This window comes from Callospermophilus lateralis, chromosome 5 (genome assembly GCF_048772815.1).
Source record: "Callospermophilus lateralis isolate mCalLat2 chromosome 5, mCalLat2.hap1, whole genome shotgun sequence".
In the NCBI taxonomy this organism is placed as follows: Eukaryota; Metazoa; Chordata; class Mammalia; order Rodentia; family Sciuridae; genus Callospermophilus; species Callospermophilus lateralis.
In genome coordinates, this window is record NC_135309.1 from 42,989,542 (window position 1) to 43,009,785 (window position 20,244).

At 35.6% G+C, this 20,244-nt stretch overlaps 1 protein-coding gene across 8 annotated transcripts in view; it reads left to right on the plus strand.

Moving 5' to 3' along the window:
• Positions 1–20,244, plus strand: part of Nsd1 (nuclear receptor binding SET domain protein 1) — a 140,725-nt gene that overhangs the window by 82,594 nt on the left and 37,887 nt on the right. For all 8 annotated transcript variants that reach the window (XM_076856591.2, XM_076856593.2, XM_076856594.2 and 5 more), the window contains exons 9-12: positions 7,021–7,096; positions 9,724–9,842; positions 10,838–10,981; positions 14,718–14,841. In XM_076856591.2, coding sequence (XP_076712706.2) covers positions 7,021–7,096; positions 9,724–9,842; positions 10,838–10,981; positions 14,718–14,841 — 463 coding nt within the window. The remainder of the gene's footprint in view (positions 1–7,020; positions 7,097–9,723; positions 9,843–10,837; positions 10,982–14,717; positions 14,842–20,244) is intronic.

Consider the following 20,244-nt stretch of genomic DNA (forward strand, 5'->3'; position numbering starts at 1 on the left):
TTATGGGTGGAAGATTTGAAGAAAACTTGTTCTGATTGATGGCCAAGTGTTGTGCCAGAAAGCATTGAACCTAAACAAAGACTTGTTCCCCTGATATAAGTGATACCATACCATTTACTACCAGTAAAGGATGGTTACACAGATTTAGAAATAGTTTTGAAGTGAAAAATCTAAAAGTTAATAAGAGAGGACATGTCTGTGGATGAAGCAGCTGCTGCCACATTTCCAGCACAGTTGAAGAATCTGAATAGGGGGAAGGATACCATCAAAAGCAAGTCTTCAATTGCAATGGAAACAGCCTCTTCTGGAAAGAAATGTCTAATAGAACTTCCCTACATTCATAAAAGTGCAAAGGAGACAACAGGGCATAGAACATGGAGGGACAGATTATCTTTGGTGAGTCCAGTATTATAAGATATTTTGAGAGAGAGAGAGAGAGAGAGAGACACACACACACACACACACACACACACACATTCATAAAACTTTATTACAAAATGCTGTTGAAATCGATCTGTTTAATTTTTGTTATTTTTTTTCCTTGGCTGTCTGTACTGGGGATTGAACCCAGGGCTCTGCACATGCTAGGTAAGCGCTTTACTATGGAAACAGCCACTTTCCTAGCTCTTTTTGAGACAGCCTCTCCCTAAGTTGTTCAGGCCAGCCCTGAACTTGGAATCCTCCTACCTCAGCCTCCTAAGTAGCTGTGGTTACATGGGTACAGTACCACAGCAAGTGAATTTTACACTTTTTTAAAAAAATAATTATTGTTAAATCTTTTTCTATGCATAATTTATATATCATCAAACCTTATTATTGATATGTATATGTAGGAAATATATATACATAGTGTTCAGTAGTCTATACTTTGAAGCATCTATTGGAGGTCTTGTAAAAGTATCCCTTGTGAATAAGAAAAGAATAATGTAACAAGGAAATTAGGCAGTGTCAATAAGCGTATATGATCTGTTTGAGAAATCATGTGGCCATATATGTGCACTGGCTTCAGGTTTTCATTTTCACAAATGGGAGTATATTTGAAAAGCTTCTACAATTGAATAAAATTTACAATAATTTACAATAATTCCTTTTTTCTTCTCCCTGGGCTGAAAACATCTTTCTTGTGTATCACTTTTCTCTCTCAAGCTTCTCGACTACTCTTTTATCCTGCCTGTGTAATACCTATCTCTGTTATAATCCTGGTAGAAATGTTTGTATTTAAGTTTCTGGATTTGCAGAGTTTTGTTTTGTTTTGTTTGGGGGCGGGGGTGGTCCTGGTAATTGGACCCATTCATTTTATTATTTTTTTATTTTGAGACAGGATCTCGTTAAGTTGCTGAGGCCTCACTAAATTTACTGAGGCTGGCCTCGAACTTTTGATCCTCATTCCTCATCCTCCTGAACCCCTGGGATTACAGGCATGAGCCAAGGTGCCTGGCTTCAGAGTTGATTTTTAGTAGTCAAGAAAGCATTAGAAAGTGAGATAGAAGTAGAAAGATAATTAATTTTACAATAGATAATGACTGAATACTGGTTCCTTGAAAAACTTCTACTATTCCTATAATCCTATTTTAGTTCCCCTGTTTTTGTTAGGTATTTACCTATTTGATTTGGTGTTATGAAGCTTATTTGTTTTATACCTTTTTTTTTTTTCTTTTTAAAAGCATTCTGTCTTTTATTCTTCTCAGTCTTTTGACTTGGTCTTTTTAATTATTGTTAGGTGTATCTCCTGCCCTCTGAATTTTCTCTGCAGTTTGTACAACCTTTAGTGACAATTTCATCTCTTCAGCTCACTGTACTCGTTGAACCATATAGTCTAATAAGCCTGTGATGAATTTACTCCATGAGAATCATATGAATGTTTTTGAGGATGAATGTGACATTTGCAGTGAGATGATGTATTTAGTAGTATTGTACAAGGTGAGTCATGAGAGGTTATTATATTATTGCTGGAGATGAGATAATAGCAGATTTCACAGAAAGTAGCAGTTCAAGTTAGTTAAGTGAATCAATTAAAGAAATAAGGTCAATTTTTTAGTGGTTTTGAAGGTAGGTTTCTTAAAATGTCATGTTCATTTGTGCAACCTTGTTCTGTCAAATTAGTTTCTTTTTTTTTTTTTTAAAGAAAGAGAGGGGGAGAGAGAGAGAATTTTTTAACATTTATATTTTTTTTAGTACTTGGTGGACACAACATCTTCGTTTGTACGTGGCGCTGAGGATCGAACCCGGGCCACACGCATGCCAGGCGAGTGCGCTACCACTTGAGCCACATCCCCAGCACTCAAATTAGTTTCTGATGTAGGGGCTGGGGCTGTGGTTCAGTGGTAGCGCACTTGCCTGGCATATGTGAGGCACTGGATTCGATTCTCAGCACCATGTACAAATAAGTAAAATAAAGGTCTATCTACAGCTGGAAAAAAAAATTTTTAACAAGTTAGTTTCTTGGTGGCTGGGGTTGTGACTCAAGTAGTAGCGCACTGGCCTGGCATGTGCGAGGTTCTGGGTTCGATTCTCAGCACCACATAAAAATAAATAAAGATGATATGTTCACCTAAAACAAAAAGATAAATATTTAAAAAAAAAAAAGAAAAATGAAATTAGTTTCTGATGTAAAATATGACCAGTCATGTTTGTGGGTTAATATTGTTAAGGACATAGAATTATGGTATGATTTTTTAATTTATAATAGGCAAATGTATCCTACACCTGTTCTTTTTTGAGTGTGTGTGTGTGTGTGTGTATAATCGATGGGCATAATATCTTTATTTTATTCATTTTTATGTGGTGCTAAGGATCAAACCCAGTGCCTCACATGCTAGGCAAGCACTCTACCACTGAGCTACAACCCCAGCCCTACACCTTTTCTTTTTAAAAATTGAAATATCTTTTGCACTGCTAAAAATGTGTAGGTTTTAATTGGTCTGTTGGATGGCTTAAATAATCCTATACACCATGCAACAACCAACAAAGTATATATAATCTTCATTCATTACCCTAGAAGTTCATCTTGCGTTTGGGTGTGTTTGTGTGTTTGGCCCTGGGGATTACACCTAGGGCCTCATGACCTTTTGAGACAGGTTCTCTCTAAAGGGCCCAAGCTGACTTGGATTTTTCTTCTTCCTGCATCAGTCTCTCCAAAAGCTAGTATTACTTAAGTATACCACCACACTGAACTCCTGTGCTTCTCTTATCAGTCACTTCCCCACTCTTTTTTTTTTTTTTTTTTAAAGAGAGAGAGAGAGAGAGAGAGAATTTTTTGATATTTTTTATTTTTTAGTTATTGGTGGACACAACATCTTCGTTTGTACGTGGTGCTGAGAATCGAACCCGGGCCGCATGCATGCCAGGCCGAGCGCCACCACTTGAGCCACATCCCCAGCCCCACTTCCCCACTCTTATCCAAGATCTTTCTCTTTCTTATTTCCTTCTCTAAGATCTCACTCTTTTTTTTCCTCACTCTTTTTTTTCTTTTTAGTTTTGCTTATTTGTGGTTATCAGTATTACTTTGTTTTATGCCAGCTTCTTTTGTTCAACCTGTATTTTTAAGCTGCTTCCACAATGACATAATGTATTGCTTATTATTATTAAGTAGACTATCATTATAAAATTTGCTTTTCTGTTCTGGTGATGCACATTTGGGTCTTTTTTTTTTTTAATGTTTGAGTTATAAGATTACTGTAAGTTTTCCAAGTCTTTTGATGGACATATAGTTTTATTTGTCTTGATATTAATATGTAAAAATGGAATTGCTGGAATTGCATTTTAAATTACTTAAGAAATTGCCAAACAGTTCTCTTTATTTGTTGTGCCACTTTACACTCTACAGGTAGTGTACCAGAGTTAAAGATGTTTTACAACTTTATTAACATTTGATTATTTTTGTCATTTTAAATATTGCCATTTTCTTTTTTTTTAATATTTATTATTTAGTTTTCGGCGGACACAACATCTTTGTTTGTATGTGGTGCTGAGGATCGAACCCAGGCTGCACGCATGCCAGGCGAGCGTGCTACTGCTTGAGCCACATCCCCAGCCCTAAATATTGCCATTTTCATGGGTGTTGTCTTCATTTATATCTCATTATAGTTTTTATAGGGGTGGGTTACCAGGAATTTTACTCAGGGCACTCAACCACTGAGCCACACCCCCAGCCCTATTTTGTATTTTATTTAGATAAAGGACTTCACTGAGTTGCTTAGTGCCTCACTTTTGTTGAGGCTTGCTTTGAACTCTTGATCCTCCTATTTCAGCCTCCTGAACTGCTGCAATGACAGGCTTGGCCGATGGTGCCCACCAATATCTTATAGTTTTAATTTGTATTTCACTAATAATTAGTGATATTGAGCCCCTTTCTGGTCATTCCTACGTCTTTGCGAAGTGACTATTAAAGTTTACTTATATTTGATTAGATATTTTATCTTGTGTGTGTTTTTTTTTTTTTTTGACTTTTTGTTTTTGTTTATTCAGTAAAGGGAGTGCTTTATCTACTTGAGATATGCAGTCTTTGTCAGATATGTATACTGTAAATATTTTCCCCATTCTAATGCTCTTAATTGTTTATCTCCCCCCTCCCCATTTATGTTTGATACTTTTGTTTGGGGCAGGGGGCACCAGGGATTAAACCAAGGGACACTTTATCACTGAGCCACATTCGTAGCTCTTTTTGTATTTTGTTTAGAGAAAGGGTCTCACCGAGTTGCTTAGGGCCTCAGCTTCCCGAGCCGCTGGGATTATAGTCATACACCACCCCTCCTAGCTATATTTACTACTTTTTATGTCCTGTTTGAGAAATCTTTGCCTATGCAGTGGACTCAAATATGTTGTCCTTGTGTTTTTTGTTAGAAGCTTTATGATTCTGGGTTTCACATACAAGTCTTTGTTCTAACTTGAATTCACGCGACAGAGTTTCAAAGTTAATTTTCCTCCTATATTGATGTCAAATTTGTCAAGAGAATTCTAGGTATACCACGCTTCACTCACTCCTTATTGCTTGCTCAATTTTACTACAACCCCCTCTTTCCTTGTGTATGTTATTAGGGATGCACTCTACCATTGAGCCACAACCTCAACCCTTTTCATTATTTATTTTGAGACAGAGTCTTGCTTAGTCACCCGGGTTGAGCTCAAACTTGAAATCCTCTTGCCTCAGCCTCCTGAGTTGTTATAATTTTAGGTGTGCACCTCTTGTGCCTGGCTCCTTTCTCTCTCTCTCTCTCTCTTTCTGTGTCTGTCTCTCTCTGTCTCTCTGACTCTCTCTCCCTGTCTCTGTCTCTGTCTCTCTCTGTTTTCTTTTTGTGATGTTAAAGATTGAACCCAGGGCTTTGTGCATGCAAGGCAAGCACTCTCCCAACTGAGCTATATTCCCAGCCCCCTCATTTCTGTTTAAACTCTCTGTCACTGTTGAATTTTAGTTTCTCTGGCATGAAGATGGGCATTAGATTTTGACGTTGAACAAGGGGGTAGAATAAAAATTTTTTTTTTCCCTATGAGTACGTGTTGCCTTCTGACCTAGTCAGTTTCATTATTGAGATACTATTTGCTTTCAGACACATTATGTCATAAGGTTAAAGTCATGATTTAGTTTCATTTTAATGGCCATTTAGTGTGGCCACTTTTTCTGTAGATGGACTAATCAGTTGGTTGGGGAGAGGGTTTAATATGCTGAAGTAATGCATGGCTTAACACATATTTGCCCTAGACTCAGTGTATAAGTAAATTACTGACATCTTCCTCATATCATCTAAGGCACTTAGAATATTCTTTTGTCTTTTTCATTCTAAGAATAGATTTTTATTCATACATTTGTTTTTGTGTGTGTGTTATGTGTGTGTGTGTGTGTGCGTGCGCGCGCTTGTTCACTATTATTTCTATTTTTATAAAATTAATGAAGTTGGAAATGAGAATATTTTTCTTGTTCTTTTGACTATAGTTTGGAAATATTTTCTTTATTTTATTTTTAAAAATAATGTTATTGTATTTTTATATATATATTTTTTAATTATTTATATTTATTTGGTGCTGAGGATTGAACTTAGTGCTTCACATATGCTAGGCAAGCACTCTACCACTGAGCTGTAACCCCAGCCCAAACATTATGTTTATTTTGGTGCACAGCTTTTGGGTGAATGTTAAATGATTAACTAGAAATTTGTTATATAAATAATATATGGATGCTGATTTTCTTTAAATTGTGCAGGTCTGTTCTGTGGATTTGTCTAGGAGTCTTTGGTTTTATTTAACTGGATAACTAATATTTCCCCTCTCATTTTATTTGACTTGGTCAGAATTTGGTGTACATTGAACATTAGGAAGTTTGTGTTGTTATGATTTGTTTATTTTAATAAGTGTTCAGAAATTCACAGCTTCATTTTATCTTGTTTTATTCTCAATCTCTGGAAACTTCATAGCAAGAATAATATTGTATTGACTTTTTTAAAAAGATATATACATTTTTTTAGTTGTTGGTATATTTTTATTTTACTTATTTATATGCGGTACTGAGAAACAAACCCAGTGTCTCACACGTACTGGGCCAAGTGTGCTACAGCTGAATAAAGTGTAAATTCTTGGTTTTGAGTTTTATTGTTAATATAAATTAATCTGAATATTCTTAAGTTGCAAAGATATTTTATGTTTTAAGGCTATTCAATACTCAGAGTCGCTCTAATGCCTATAAATACTATTTTAGGAACATGAATTTAAAATATGGGGTGGAATAAATGAGCTTGATGAGTCTCTGGATACATATTTCTTTTCTACCATTTCATTCAGCAGCATTCTGTATTTGCTTTATGTATGGAAAGGTTTATAACCTTTATTTTCTTATCTTTTTTTTTTTTGAAAAGCCTTTCCCTGTGATGTTTCCTGTGCAACTCTTTACTATTACTATGGTATTCTTTACCAAAAACAGCTAGGATATGATATCAAGGACATGGGACAATTCAGATTTGGGATATAATATAAAGTGTTTATTTTGCATTCCTTGGTAAATCATGTTTCTTTTTTTATACTTATTTATAGTGTTATGATGCTGGTCACTTCGAGAATGGCATTACTAATTCATGTGCTGCATCTCATTTAAAAGAGTTTGTTGGAGGTGAGTATTTTTGAGATTTAGAAAATGTGGAAGTAAGATTGAAGCACTTTGTTTATTAGGGGGAAAAAAAAGTTCCAAATTTAAGTTTTGAAACTCCTATGCCCAAAATGTGCTTCTTGAAATTTTGCATGTGGACTGGGGTTGTAGCTCAGTGGTAGAGTGCTTGCCTAGCATGTGTGAGGCCCTGGGTCTGATCCTCAGCATCAAATAAAGATAAATAAATTTAAAAAAATAAAGATGTTGTGTCCATTTACAAGTAAATATAATAAAAGTAAAAAAAGAAGAAACTTGCGTGAAACTGTAAGATTCTGTAGTCATTTTCAGGCTTTTCACTCTTAACAATTAAGTTATATTTTGAGCAAGGAAATATTTGGAACAATGGAGAAAAATTTTCTCACTTTTTGGGGGCAGGGGATACCAGGCTCAGATACTGAGCCTGATACTTCGCCCTGTTTTGTAATTTATTTAAAGACAGGGTCTCTCTGAATTGCTTTGTACCTTGCTGTTGCTGAGGGTGGCTTTGAACTCATCATCCTCCTGCCTCAGCCTCCTGAGCCACTGGGATTAAAGGTGTGCACCACTGCACCCGGCTCCTTCATTTTCTAATAATCTATCTACCTTGAGTCATTAATTCTTGTCTTGGAGTTTTTTTTTTTCTTTCTTTCTTTAGGCATTAGACCCAGGGATGTTTTAATACTGAGTTATATGTCTAGATTGTTTTACATTTTTAGACAGTGTCTCACTAAATTGCACAGGCTTTCCTTGAACTTGTGATTCTCCTGCCTCAGTCTCTCAAATTACTGGGAGTACAGGTTTGTCATGCTGTGCCCGGTATATGAATCAGCTCATATTTGTGTAAATGAGAAGTGGAATCCAAGTTAAGTAGGAGAACACAAATCATCTGGGACAGTCTTTCACAAACTGTGTTTGTATTTTTAATCACATCTTTGAGCCAATTCTGTTGTTTTCTTTTATGAGCTTTGGGGTCTTCAGACCCTTTCCAAATGATATTAGTAGCTATCTTTTGGAACTTGTATTTGGGTGATCATGATTGTTTACCCAAGCTCTTCATACAGATAGCATGTTTATAAATTGAGCATGTACTGTCTGAATACCTTTGGTTAGACTCTTAATTCTAATTCGTTTAAACTATTACGAAGAGGATATTTTCTATATCATTTTTGTTTTAGTGATGAAACATTAAGATTAATCAGGTTGCAGGATTGGGAAACTAAATCCTGATCAAATTCATTAGGACACTATTATCTTTTTGTGCATTCCCGATTTTGTCAGTTCTTTCTATCATTTTGATCATTTGTATGCCTAAGCATTTTATGATTAATGTCATTCTCAAAATGTTATCCCAGATTTGAACATATATACCTCATTTGATCTGCCAGTAGAGTACCGTGAGATGATTTTATTTCATGTGGTCTTTGATATATCTTTTAATGTATCCCTTCACCATTAAATTCTTAACAAAGGAATCTATTCATTTTAATCATGTGGGTAATTATAATCCCATTGGTTGGTCACTTTTTTTTTTTTTTTGCTTTGTCTTAAGTGCTTTCCAATTGATATCTGTTGTTTTTCTCTATATTTCAGTTTTTTGTACAATGTGTAATGTGAAGTTTATCTTTTGTAAATTTTATGTAGGTATTCTATCTTGTAAGAATTTTGAGCCTAGGCCTGGGGGATATATACCTTAGTGGTAGTGCTTTTGCCTAGTGTGTTTGAGGCCCTGGGTTCTAACCCTGGCACTGCAAGAAGAAAAAAACATAAAGGAGTAATTTTTAGGCTGCATCATATTAATTCTTCTTTTAGTCTTGGGTAATTTGGAGCTCTGATAACAGCTTTTCCATCTCAATCAGCCAGTCAAAATAGATGACACTGAGGCAGTCTTTGAACCAAAGTCTAGCATTTACATTGATACCTTGCATAAATATTCTGGAACATCTTTAAAATACTATAGATTTCTTTTGGTGTTACAATGACACGGGGTTGAAATGTGTCTATTAGAAAATGAGGGAGGGACTAGCATTTCTTGTTCTAAATTTATGCCAGATGATATTGTGCATTCATTTTAAACTTTTAGATATTAAAGGTTATCCTAACACTGAGTAAAATATCTTTAAGTCACTAAATCTATTGAGGGATCTTTCCCTACCCTCTAAGCCAAAGCATATATATGTTGATCTTAATTTACTTAAATCATGTGTTGATAAAGTTTGTTGATTCCAATATTTTAGTCCAGGAAATTAATTTATTTTCCTAACTAGTAAATAAATATCTTTTCCATCTATGGGATGTGAAAATCCTTAGAGGGAAGTAGAAAGAGTAATTTTAATCTTGTAAAATGAAATTCCTTTAATAACCTGTACATTTATTATTTAATCTATGTAAGTCAGTACTTACATGTAGTTATTTCCCCAGCTAGTTGTGTAGTTGTAGATAATTCCATTTTCTTCTTTTCCCATGTTTTTCTCACCTCTGAATCTAGATCATTAAATGAGTTTTAAAGTTGGTTTTTACTCTAACTTACCATAATTGTCCGAGGTCTCTTTAAGGATTGCTGTTCTTGAATGTGTTTGATTAGCCATTAGGTAACACTTCTTTTCCTGTCTTAGGCACTACCAAGATATTTGATAAGCCAAGGAAGCGAAAACGACAGAGGCATGTTACAACTAAAGTGCAGTGTAAAAAAGTGAAAAATGATGACTCATCAAAAGGAATTCCAAACTCAGAGGTATTACTCAGTTCCTGATCTTTCGACATTGTGAAGAGAACCTACTTTTCACAGTAGAGGCCACATCCCTCTCCCTCAAGTTTATTTAACAGTAGTATTTTATTGAAATGGCTAATAGGCATAAGGAATTCTAAAGTGGAATGAGAGCCTGATCCTAGTAAAGTAAATTAAGGAGATGACCTTTTAGAAATATCACATCCTATGTTGTAGACATCAGATGAAATATATATATATATTTTTTTATTAAGTAAATCATTCTAAAACCAGAGAGGACAATATCAAGTAACCATATGATATGAGTGAACTTAGATAATGCCCTTTACAAGTTGAGACTGCTGCTATTAGGGGCACAGTTACTTATTTCTTGGCCATCAGTTGCTCAATTTGGGGATAATATTTAATAAAATTGCCTTTCAAGAAACAAAGATAGAGCTGAGGATATAGCTCAGTGGTAGAGTGCTTGCCCAGCATGCATGACACCTTGACTTCCATCTGCAGCACTCCAAAGAGACAAACAGATTTAAAACCTTTTTCTTGCAGAGCCTCTGTGCTAACTGACTTTCCAACTTAAGTTTAAAGAGAATTAGAATCAGTCAGGTCAGCATCACATATTATGATGCAGAGTGTTTCTTTCCAGACAATTTGAATAGAATGCCCAAGGTGGGCATTATTTAGGAAACACTGATCTTGGAAGGACAAATAAGTAATCAAATAAACTTAAGAATGTTTTCTCTCCCTTAGTGAAACCTTTAAATGGAACAGCTCAAAAAGTTCCAGTGGAACAGCCTCAGAGCAGTTAGTGGCAGGGCATGAGGCGCCCACTACCCGCCCAATCACAGCAGGGTTAGAACTAACATTGCATGCAGTCCGCCCGCGTGATTGGCTGAACATCTGTAAGTGCTTAATGGCTAGACAAATAGCAGCCCAGAGGGAGGGGGTCAGATGGAGGAGACATCAATAATACAGGTGTGGCATATTATTTTTTTCTCTGCAAGGGAGAACTGATGACTCACAGGACTGATGCAAGCCCCAAGGAGACTGTTGAGGAGGGTATAGAACATGACTCTGGAATGTCTGCATCTAAAAAAATGCAGGGTGAACGAGGTGGAGGAGCTGCACTCAAGGAGAATGTTTGTCAGGTAGAGAATGTTTGCCCACTTACATTTTCTTTGCATGATTATCTTAAGAGAAGGCCTCCCTATTTCTGAATGCCCTTATTTTGGTTACAAAAAATGAGTTTGAATGATTCCAGTGGAGTTACTTTAAGGCTATAACTCTTTTTTATTTGACAAAAAAAGGAAGGAAGAGAAATAATTTCCTGTTCATCACCTTTCCCTGTGACCCATGAGTGTATGTTCTTTAGCAGGTCTGAGATGAAGAATGTGAATCTGCAATTAATTTGTGAAACATAATTTTCTTAAGGTGCAACCTGTTATAGCATGGGTATCTTAGGGTTTTTAAGGAATTGTTCCAGGCGCTATTTTAGCTTATTTTCTTAAGTAGTGACTTTGAAAATATCACTATATTTTCCCATTTATTTAATAAATACTTTTACATTATTGACTATGTATCAAGTCTTATTCTGAAAACTTTATAAATATTTTATCATTTAGTAATATGACATAGTAATCTCATAAGATTGAGTTCTGTTATTAGCCCCTTGTTGCAGATTAGGAAACAAAACTACAGAGAGCCTAAACAGCTTGCCTGTAGTCCCACACTGAAGCAATCTAGGCAATCTAAGTTTAGAGGTCTAATAATTGTGCTGTATTTCCTCTCTGAGATGTGTCTACCTTATTGTTTAAGAGCCTTTTCTGACTTTTGGATTAATCCATTAAACATATGCTTTAGGTGTGCTATTGTTTTATAGACTTAATGATCCATTGATGCATATTCTTAAAATGTCTTATAAAATCTTAATATGAGATTTATTTATTTTTTCCTTCCTATACTGGGGATTGAATCCAAAGGCCCTCTGTAACTGACACAACCTCAGCCCCTTTTATTTCATCTTGAGACAGAGTCAGTGGGATTATAGGTGACAGCAACCATGCACTGCTCAAATACATACATATATAATTTGAATTGAAACAACTCAAATATAAACCCAGATTCAGTATAAGTTATTGTAGCCATTACAATTTTATGCAAGGTTTTTTTTTTTTTTTTTTTTTTTTTTGGCCTATTCACTTTCCCTATTATATAAAGAATGCTTCATTGTATTTGGACCAGCTCCCAAACAGTGTTAATCCTCAAGGACAGTTATCTTCATTATTTATTGGAGTAAGACAAGTCAAAGTGTAAATATGTTTTACAAAGATTATCAGAAATTAAATAAGTATCCAGGTGCTGTGGCGCACACTTGTAATCCTAGCAGCTCAGAAGGCTGAGACAGGAGGATCATGAGTTCAAAGCCAGTTTCAGCAAAAGTGAAGTGCTAAGCAAATTAGAGAAAATACGAAATAGGGCTGGAGATGTGACTCAGTGGCGGAATGTTCCTGAGTTCAATCCCCAGTACCAGAAAGTAAACAATCAAACAAATAAAAGTAGTGTGCCTATGTGGTCCTGAACTGTTTGGATCAGTGTGTAAATTGATGTTGTGATTTGGTAATTTACTATTCATCCCCTTTCAGTCTCAAATATCCCAGTATAAAAAGAAAAACTACATGGGTTAGTTATAACATTTAGTTAATTTTTAAAATGTATTATTTGGTTTATACTGTAATTGAAAATTTCTTATTTAAGCCGTTTGTTTAGAGAAAAAATTGTCATTGGAATTTTGTGTATATAAAGCAGAATGTGGTTTTGAATTTATGTGTGTGAATGAATTGTGGATAATTGGAGAGTCAAACATGTGAGAACAACCCACGTTACAGGTTGGTTAAGGCCCTAGGGACCCCTTTCAATCTCAAACTGCCTCTGTAGCCTTGCTTCCCAAAGCTTTCCTGTTCATTTGTTCCTGCTTTGATGTCCTTAAGTGGCCAGAAACATTTTGTTTTTGTTTTCCCCCCATTGTACTGGGGATTGAACTCGGTGGCGGTGTACCACTAAGTTATATATCCAGCCCTATTCATTGTTTATTATGAGATAGTCTCGCTAAGTTGTGGAAGCCAGTCTTGAATTTGGAATCCTTCTGCCTCCGCCTCTCAAGTATCTGGGATTATAGGTGCATGCTACCATGCCTGGCATCTTTTATTTGCTTAGTTACTTTTCCTCTTTCTTACTAACATAATTATAGTCAGCCAGTGGATGGAAAATATTTGGGGAATAAAAAATGTTATAGTGCTCCTGATATATACTGTATAGTTCACCCCATAATTATTGGGTCTGTACTGAGCATATATAGAATTTTTTTCTTGTCATTATTGCCTTAACTATACAAAGGAATATTTATATAGATATTATATATAATGTAAAATTTCAATAAAATATATGGGAAGAATGTGCATAGGTTATGTGCAAATTCTATATGCCATTTTATAAGGGTTTTTTTTTTTTTTTTAAGCCCCAGCCCAGTTTTGTTTTGCACTAGGGATTGAACCCACTGACCTACACCCCAGCCCTTTTTTATTTTTTATTTTGAGTTTTATTTTAAGTTTCCCAGGCTGGCCCTGAACTTTTGATCTTCCTGCCGTAGCTTCCTCAGTTGCTGGGGTTATATGCATGTGCCACCACACCTGGCTGTGTAAGGGTCTTGATCATCCACAGATTTTGGTATCTGTGGGTAGTCCTGATTGATTGTGTAAAGCTTTCTTATGTATTTATTTATTTATTACTTATCACTATGGAGATGTAAATCAGGGTTTTAATATGTTGAAAGTACTGAATGCTGGGAATTTGCAGTCTTCATAAATCTAACATTGTATTTGTAGTGACAGATGTGGGTCCTCATTTCCCACACCATTTCTTTTAAGTGACGACCTGCCTTAAGTGAGTTCCTTTCAGAATGTGATCTCTCTGAGGTGGTTCTAGATGTGTCTTAACAGGTTGCTCAGATCTTGCTAGAATCTATCTCAGTATCTCTTTCTCTCCCTCTCCTACCTTTTGGTATTGGGGATCGAACCCAGAGGTTCACACATGCCAGACCAACACTCTACCACTGAGCCTCATCCCCAGACCGCTAGTATCTCTATTTGTACAATGCATGACTCATGTCTAGCTGACCAGTATTGTTCACTTGCTTAAACTACTGCATTAGCCTTCTGGTTTCTCTCTTTGTTCTTACCTTTTTACTCTCTTTAATTCATTGTTCACATAACAACCAGAGGGATGTTTTTAAAAAATGAACACTTGATTTCAGGCTTTTCTTTGGTAGAGTTCTGCAGTGGTACACGTTCACAATAAGAATAAACTCTAATAAATTAAACAGGTCCTTGTCTTTCTTGCACCTTACTTCTGCCACTTGTAACATTTTTTCACTTTTTATCACTGACAGTGGCTTTCTTTGTAATTCCCAATATACCATGTTTTTTCTCTGTGGACTTGTATATTTGCTGTGGTCCTGGACCTTGCGTCAGATCTTCACATGACTGACTTGTCATTCATAGGCCAGTAGGAGAGGTCATCCCTAATCGACCAAAATAGATATTGGAATTTTCTATATAATACTAATCATTATCTTATATATTTCCCGTTTGTTTAAATTATTTCCTTGTTACCTTCTGTCCCCATAATATAAGATGTATATGAGATAGTAATCTGTAGTGCCTGGCACATAAGAGGTAATTATTAAATGATGATCAAATTAATGGTGAAATTTCCTATTGTTGTTTTTTTCCCCAAACTATTTCTTAACCTTTGGCCTCATGAGGGCCTTCCTTTAGGGGTTTTCTCAAACCTTTTCGTATAGACAGATCTGTTTTCTTTCCTTAACAGAACTGTGAGAAACTTGGTGAGCTGCTCTTATGTGAGGCTCAGTGCTGTGGGGCTTTCCATCTGGAGTGCCTTGGCTTAACTGAGATGCCAAGAGGAAAATTTATCTGCAATGAATGTCGCACAGGTAAATCAGATATAGAAGAGTATTTTTCTGAAGAATTTTTTCGGGGGAAATAAAATGTATCGGAGACACCATTTGGTGGCACAGGGCTGGGCATTACACATATATAAATATGTGCTTTGTTGCTCCCCTCAGTAAAGCATACCAGGTGAGGGCTGCGGTTGTAGCTCAGTGGCAGAATACTAGCTTAGTATGTGTGAGGCTCTGGGTTTGATCCTCAGCACCATATAAAAATAAATAAATAAAATAAGGGTATTGTGTTCATCTACAACTAAAAAGAAAAGCATACCAGGTGAATAGTAAGTGAAGAGTTTCATGCCTTACGGAAAGGTTTATAATTGAAATGTGTTTTAAATATGTTATGAACAAAGATGAGCTAAATCTACAGAAGAAGATATATAAGTGTAGTTTGGAGAGAGAAAGATTGCTGGGACCTGTGGTGTATGCCCATAATCTCAGCAACTTGAGAGCCTGAGCCAGGAGGATCACAAGTTCAAGCTATCCTTACCAACTTTTGAGGCCATCAGCAACTAGCAAGACCCTGTCTCAAAAAATAAAAGGGTTGGGGATGTAACTCAGTGGTTAAGTACCCCTGGGTTCAATTCTCAATACCAAAAAAATTAAAAAATAAATAAAGAGAGAAGAGAGAGAGAGAGAGAGAGAGAGAGAGAGAGAGAGAGAGAGAGAATGAAATTGTAGGGGAAAACAAAGGCACAATGTCTAGTATTGAAAGTGCCTGAAGTACTTGGGGAATTGGTGTATATGCATGTGTTTCTAAAGGTTACGTAAAATATTTTAGTTCAGAGATATAGTTCACTAGGAGTGTTTCTAGGTTACTAAAGATGTTTTTTATTTCTTAATCTGGGAGTTGATTGTGTAAACATTCACTTCATGGCAGTTCATCAATAGTACACTTAAGATGTGTTGTATAATAATAGAAATGTTTGTCAATAAAAGAAAAAGATTATTTGGAATAGTTATGTTGGTTTAGAAAATGGGAAATCAGCCTGTAAAATACTTCATAAGCTATGCTAAGGAAAGTTCTCTTTATTCAGCATGATATTTAGATATAGCATTTAAGCAGTGAAGGAATGAATATAGATTTTATATTTACAAACCATTGAAATCTCTGAAAGTCTCTCTGAATGATGCTGTTTAAAGTGAAAGCATCTGTGGAATGGGATAAGAACCAAGGAGAATCCCTGAGGATATAGAGCTATATCTATACTCTATAGCTGTTGGGAGTGTGAAGAGGTGCTAATCAGTATCTGCTAAACCACCAGAGTGGGGTGTCATTAATAGGGGTAGATTTAACAAAGATACCCAGGAGGTTTTGGAGTAGAAAGACACTTTTGTGGGCTCGGGTTGTGGCTCATCAGTAGAGCATTCTCCCTAACAAGAGCGAGGCCCTGGGTTCGATCCTGAGTACCACATAAAAATAAAAAAAGGTATTATGTCCAGCTGCAACTTAAAAAAAAAAAAAAATTAGAAAAAAGAGAAGGGGCTGGGGCTGGGGTTCAGTGGTAGAGCGCCTGCCGTGTACATGTGAGGTCCTGGGTTTGATCCTCAGCACCACATAAAAAAGAAATAAAGATATTGTGTCCAACTAAACTAAAAAAATATTTTTAAAAAAAGAAGCTTTTGCATTTGGCAGTGAGAAAAGTACTTGGCTTTCAAAGAGGCTGCCATGCTACACCATGTTGAAAGATCAATGAGTGACAGTTTATATTACTTCTTAAATAAGCTTGACTTCAATAATGACTTCAGTTGAAAGGAATGTAGTACCTGAAGGAAGGATATCACAGGGTCAAGGGAAGGGCCATCTTGTGTGTAGGGTGAGGGATCTAATGTAGTGTAGAAAAAAACACACAGGAAAGGAAATAAGGGTGAAGTACAGCCACAGAGAAAGGAAGGTAACAACAAAATTCAATTATGTCATGGAGTTGTGGGGCTCCAGGAGGAAGCTAAAGAAGTTATTTCTTGGCTTGGGGAGAATGATGGGAATAATTATTGTTTCTGACTTGAATGGTAGAGAAACTTTATAGTAACCCCAATGGGACACAATCAGCAATTTCATGTCTTTGTGTAGATAAGCTATGTCAAATTGAGGAGCCAGTCAGTTTGGGGCAGCTATTTCATTTTCTCACAGTCACTTTGATCAATGTTGGAGAAAAAGTTGGAAGACTTTGGGGACTTTCATCATTATGGGAAATAGTGTCATCCAGACCTATTAATTAAATTTTAAAGAAATTATTTATTTATATGTTTGCATACTTATCCTAATCTTAGTAAAGTCTTCTTGCTCTTCGTGTCTTATTATCTTTATCAACGTGTAATAGTCTCTGAACAGGTTGATTTAACATAATCTTGTTTATCTCTATTGAATTTCATCAAAGTGAAATGAAATGCTATAGTCATATCTGACTTAGCATAATAATACCTTTGAGACTCCTCTATGTTGTTGAATATGTCATTAGTTCATTCTCTCTTAAAGCAGTTCTATTGAGGTATAATTGATGTACAAAAAGATCATGTATTCAAAGTGTATGATTTGATTAGCTGTGATATGTGTATATATTTGCATGTGCCCCCGAAACATAACTCAGCATTATTATTTCGAGATTCCATAATATTGTGTATCTTGATAATCCATTCCTTTTTATTGCTGATTAGGATTTCATTGTGTGTATTTACTACAGTTTGTTGATCCATTCATTTATTTGATGGATATTTGAGTTGTTTAATATTTGGGCTATTACAAACTAAGCTGCCATGAACATTCAAGTCTTCCTGTGGACACATTTTCTTTTGTCCTGTATCAATACCAAAGAGTAGAATGGCTGAATCATATGACAGTGGAAACCTCAAATTGTTTTCCTAAGGGTTGCAGCATTTTATATTCTCATTAGCAGTTTATTTTAGCATTCCGAAGTATGTTTATACACCTTTGAGATTTTAATTTGTGTTCTTCTAAAGAATGAGATTATAGCTTTTATATATATATACTTTTTGTTGTAGATGGACACAATATCTTTATTTTATTTGTTTTTATTTTTATGTGGTGCCAGGGATTGAACCCAGTGCCTCACGCATGCTAGGTGGCCACTCTACCACTGAGCCACAAACCCGGCCCCTGTTGTAGCTTTTTTAATGTGCTTATTTGACATCCAGTTCTTTGATGGGGTATGATAGAGTTTGCCAAGCACACAGCAGACCCTTGGTTTAATCCCCCAAATTTTCTGACCACCATACCCCCCAGTTCAAAGAAATGAAGGGTTTAGTCAGATTTTTGGGGGAAGTTTCCTACTCTTTTGATTTCTAAGGATTTTTTTTTTAATTCTGATATATTATGGATATAAATCCTGTATCAGATACATACTTTTCCAAATAGTCTCCCAATCTGTAGATTACTTTTTAAAAAAATTTTCTTGGCAGTACTAGTGATTGAACTCTGGGCCTATCACATGCCAGGCAAGCACTCTCCCTTTGAGGTATATCCCCAGCCATATATATAAGTGTGTGTGTGTGTGTGTGTGTAAAATGATCAAGTCAGGATAATTGGCATATCTATCACCTTATATAGTCATCATTTCTTTGTAATAATATCATTTGAAATTCCTTCTTCTGGTTTTGTTGTTTAAATAAACTTCACCTTATTGTGAACTGTGGTTGTCACCCTTCTCTGTAAGAAAACATCAGATTTATTCCCTCCTATCTAATTATAAGTTTCTGGTTTTTGTTTGTTGTTGTTTTGTTACTATCTGTTTACTGACCTTTCCTCATCCTCTCCCTTTTAGGATGTCCCCTGTGGCTCTATTCTCTACTTTTTTAAGGGCAGCTTGATTAGATTTAATAGGAGTTGGTTGGCAATATTTGTCAATCATTGTCTGGATTGTTTACTTGATACAATGTCTTCCACTTCCATTCATGTGTCATTTTTCATGATATATGTCCATTCATTTGTTGATGGACATATAAGTTGATTCCATATTTTGAATATTAGATACAGCATGGCAATAATGGCACAGTGGCATATTTTGAATATTATATATAGCATGGCAATAATGGCACAATAATCCAAACAATTCGAGAGGCCAAGGCAGGAAGATCCAAATTCAAGGCAAGAGCCTTTCTCAAGGCTAGAGATGTAGCTCAGTGGTAGAGCGCTCCTAGGTCAGTCCCCATTTCCAAAACATTAAAAAAAAAAGAAAAGAAAAAAAAATAGTGCTCCTGTAAACACAGGAGGGCTGGCACCTCTTCACATACTGATTTTATTTCCTTTGGATATCTTACAGTGGAATTCTGGAATCATATTATAGTTCTGTTTAATCTTTAAAAAAAATTTTTTTTAGTTGTAAATGAACACAATAATTTTATTTTTTCTTGGTGCTGAGGACTGAACCCAGTGCCTCTCACATACTAGTCGAATGCTCTACCATTGATCCACAGCCCCTATATTTAATCTTTTGAGAAGCCTCCATAGTGTTTTTCGTCATGTTCTAGTTTACATTCCCATCAACAGTGTTTAAAGATATTTTTTTCCCCCACATCCTTGTCAATACTTATCTTTTGTCCCTTTTTCACCTCCTGTGCTGGAGATTGAACTCGGGACTTCATGTATTTTAGGCAAGCACTCTACCACTGAGCTATAATCTCAGCCTTTCCTTTTGTCTTACATAATAGCCATTCTAGGATGTGAAAAGATTTGTCGTTGTGGCTTTGATTTATACTTTCCTAAGGCTTAGGTCTATTGCCCTTTATAAATTTTTAAAATTTATTTTTTAAAACATGCTCTTTTTTAATATATATTTTTTAGTTGTAGTTGGACACAATATTTTATTTATTTTTCTGTGGTGCTGAGGATCGAACCCAAGACCTTGCAGTTGCTAGGCGAGCGCTCTACTGCTGAGCCACAAACTCGGCCCTATTTCCCCTTTTTAAAATGATATTTTTGTCTTTTCTATTGAATTGTTTCAATTCATTATATATTCTGGATAGTGACACTGTTAGAAATATGATTTGCAAATATTTTCTTCCATTCATTAGGTTGTTTTTTCACTCTGTTGACCATTTCCTTTGCTGAGCAGAAGCCTTTTAGTTTAATATAGTCTGATTTTGTATTTGTAGTTACCTGTGCTGTTGGGGTTATATTCAAAACATCCTTGCTCAGTCAGTCCAATGTCCATTTTCTTCTATGGTTTTAGATTTAATATATAAATTTTTAGTCCCCTTTGAACTGACTTGTATATGGTGAGTAATAGGGGTCCAGTTTCAACTTTTGACATGTGGGATATCTAATTTTTCAGCACCATCTATCAAAGATACTCTCCTTGATATGTGTTATTTGTATGTTTGTCAATATCAATTTGCTATAAATATATCATTTTATTTCTGGAATTTCTATTC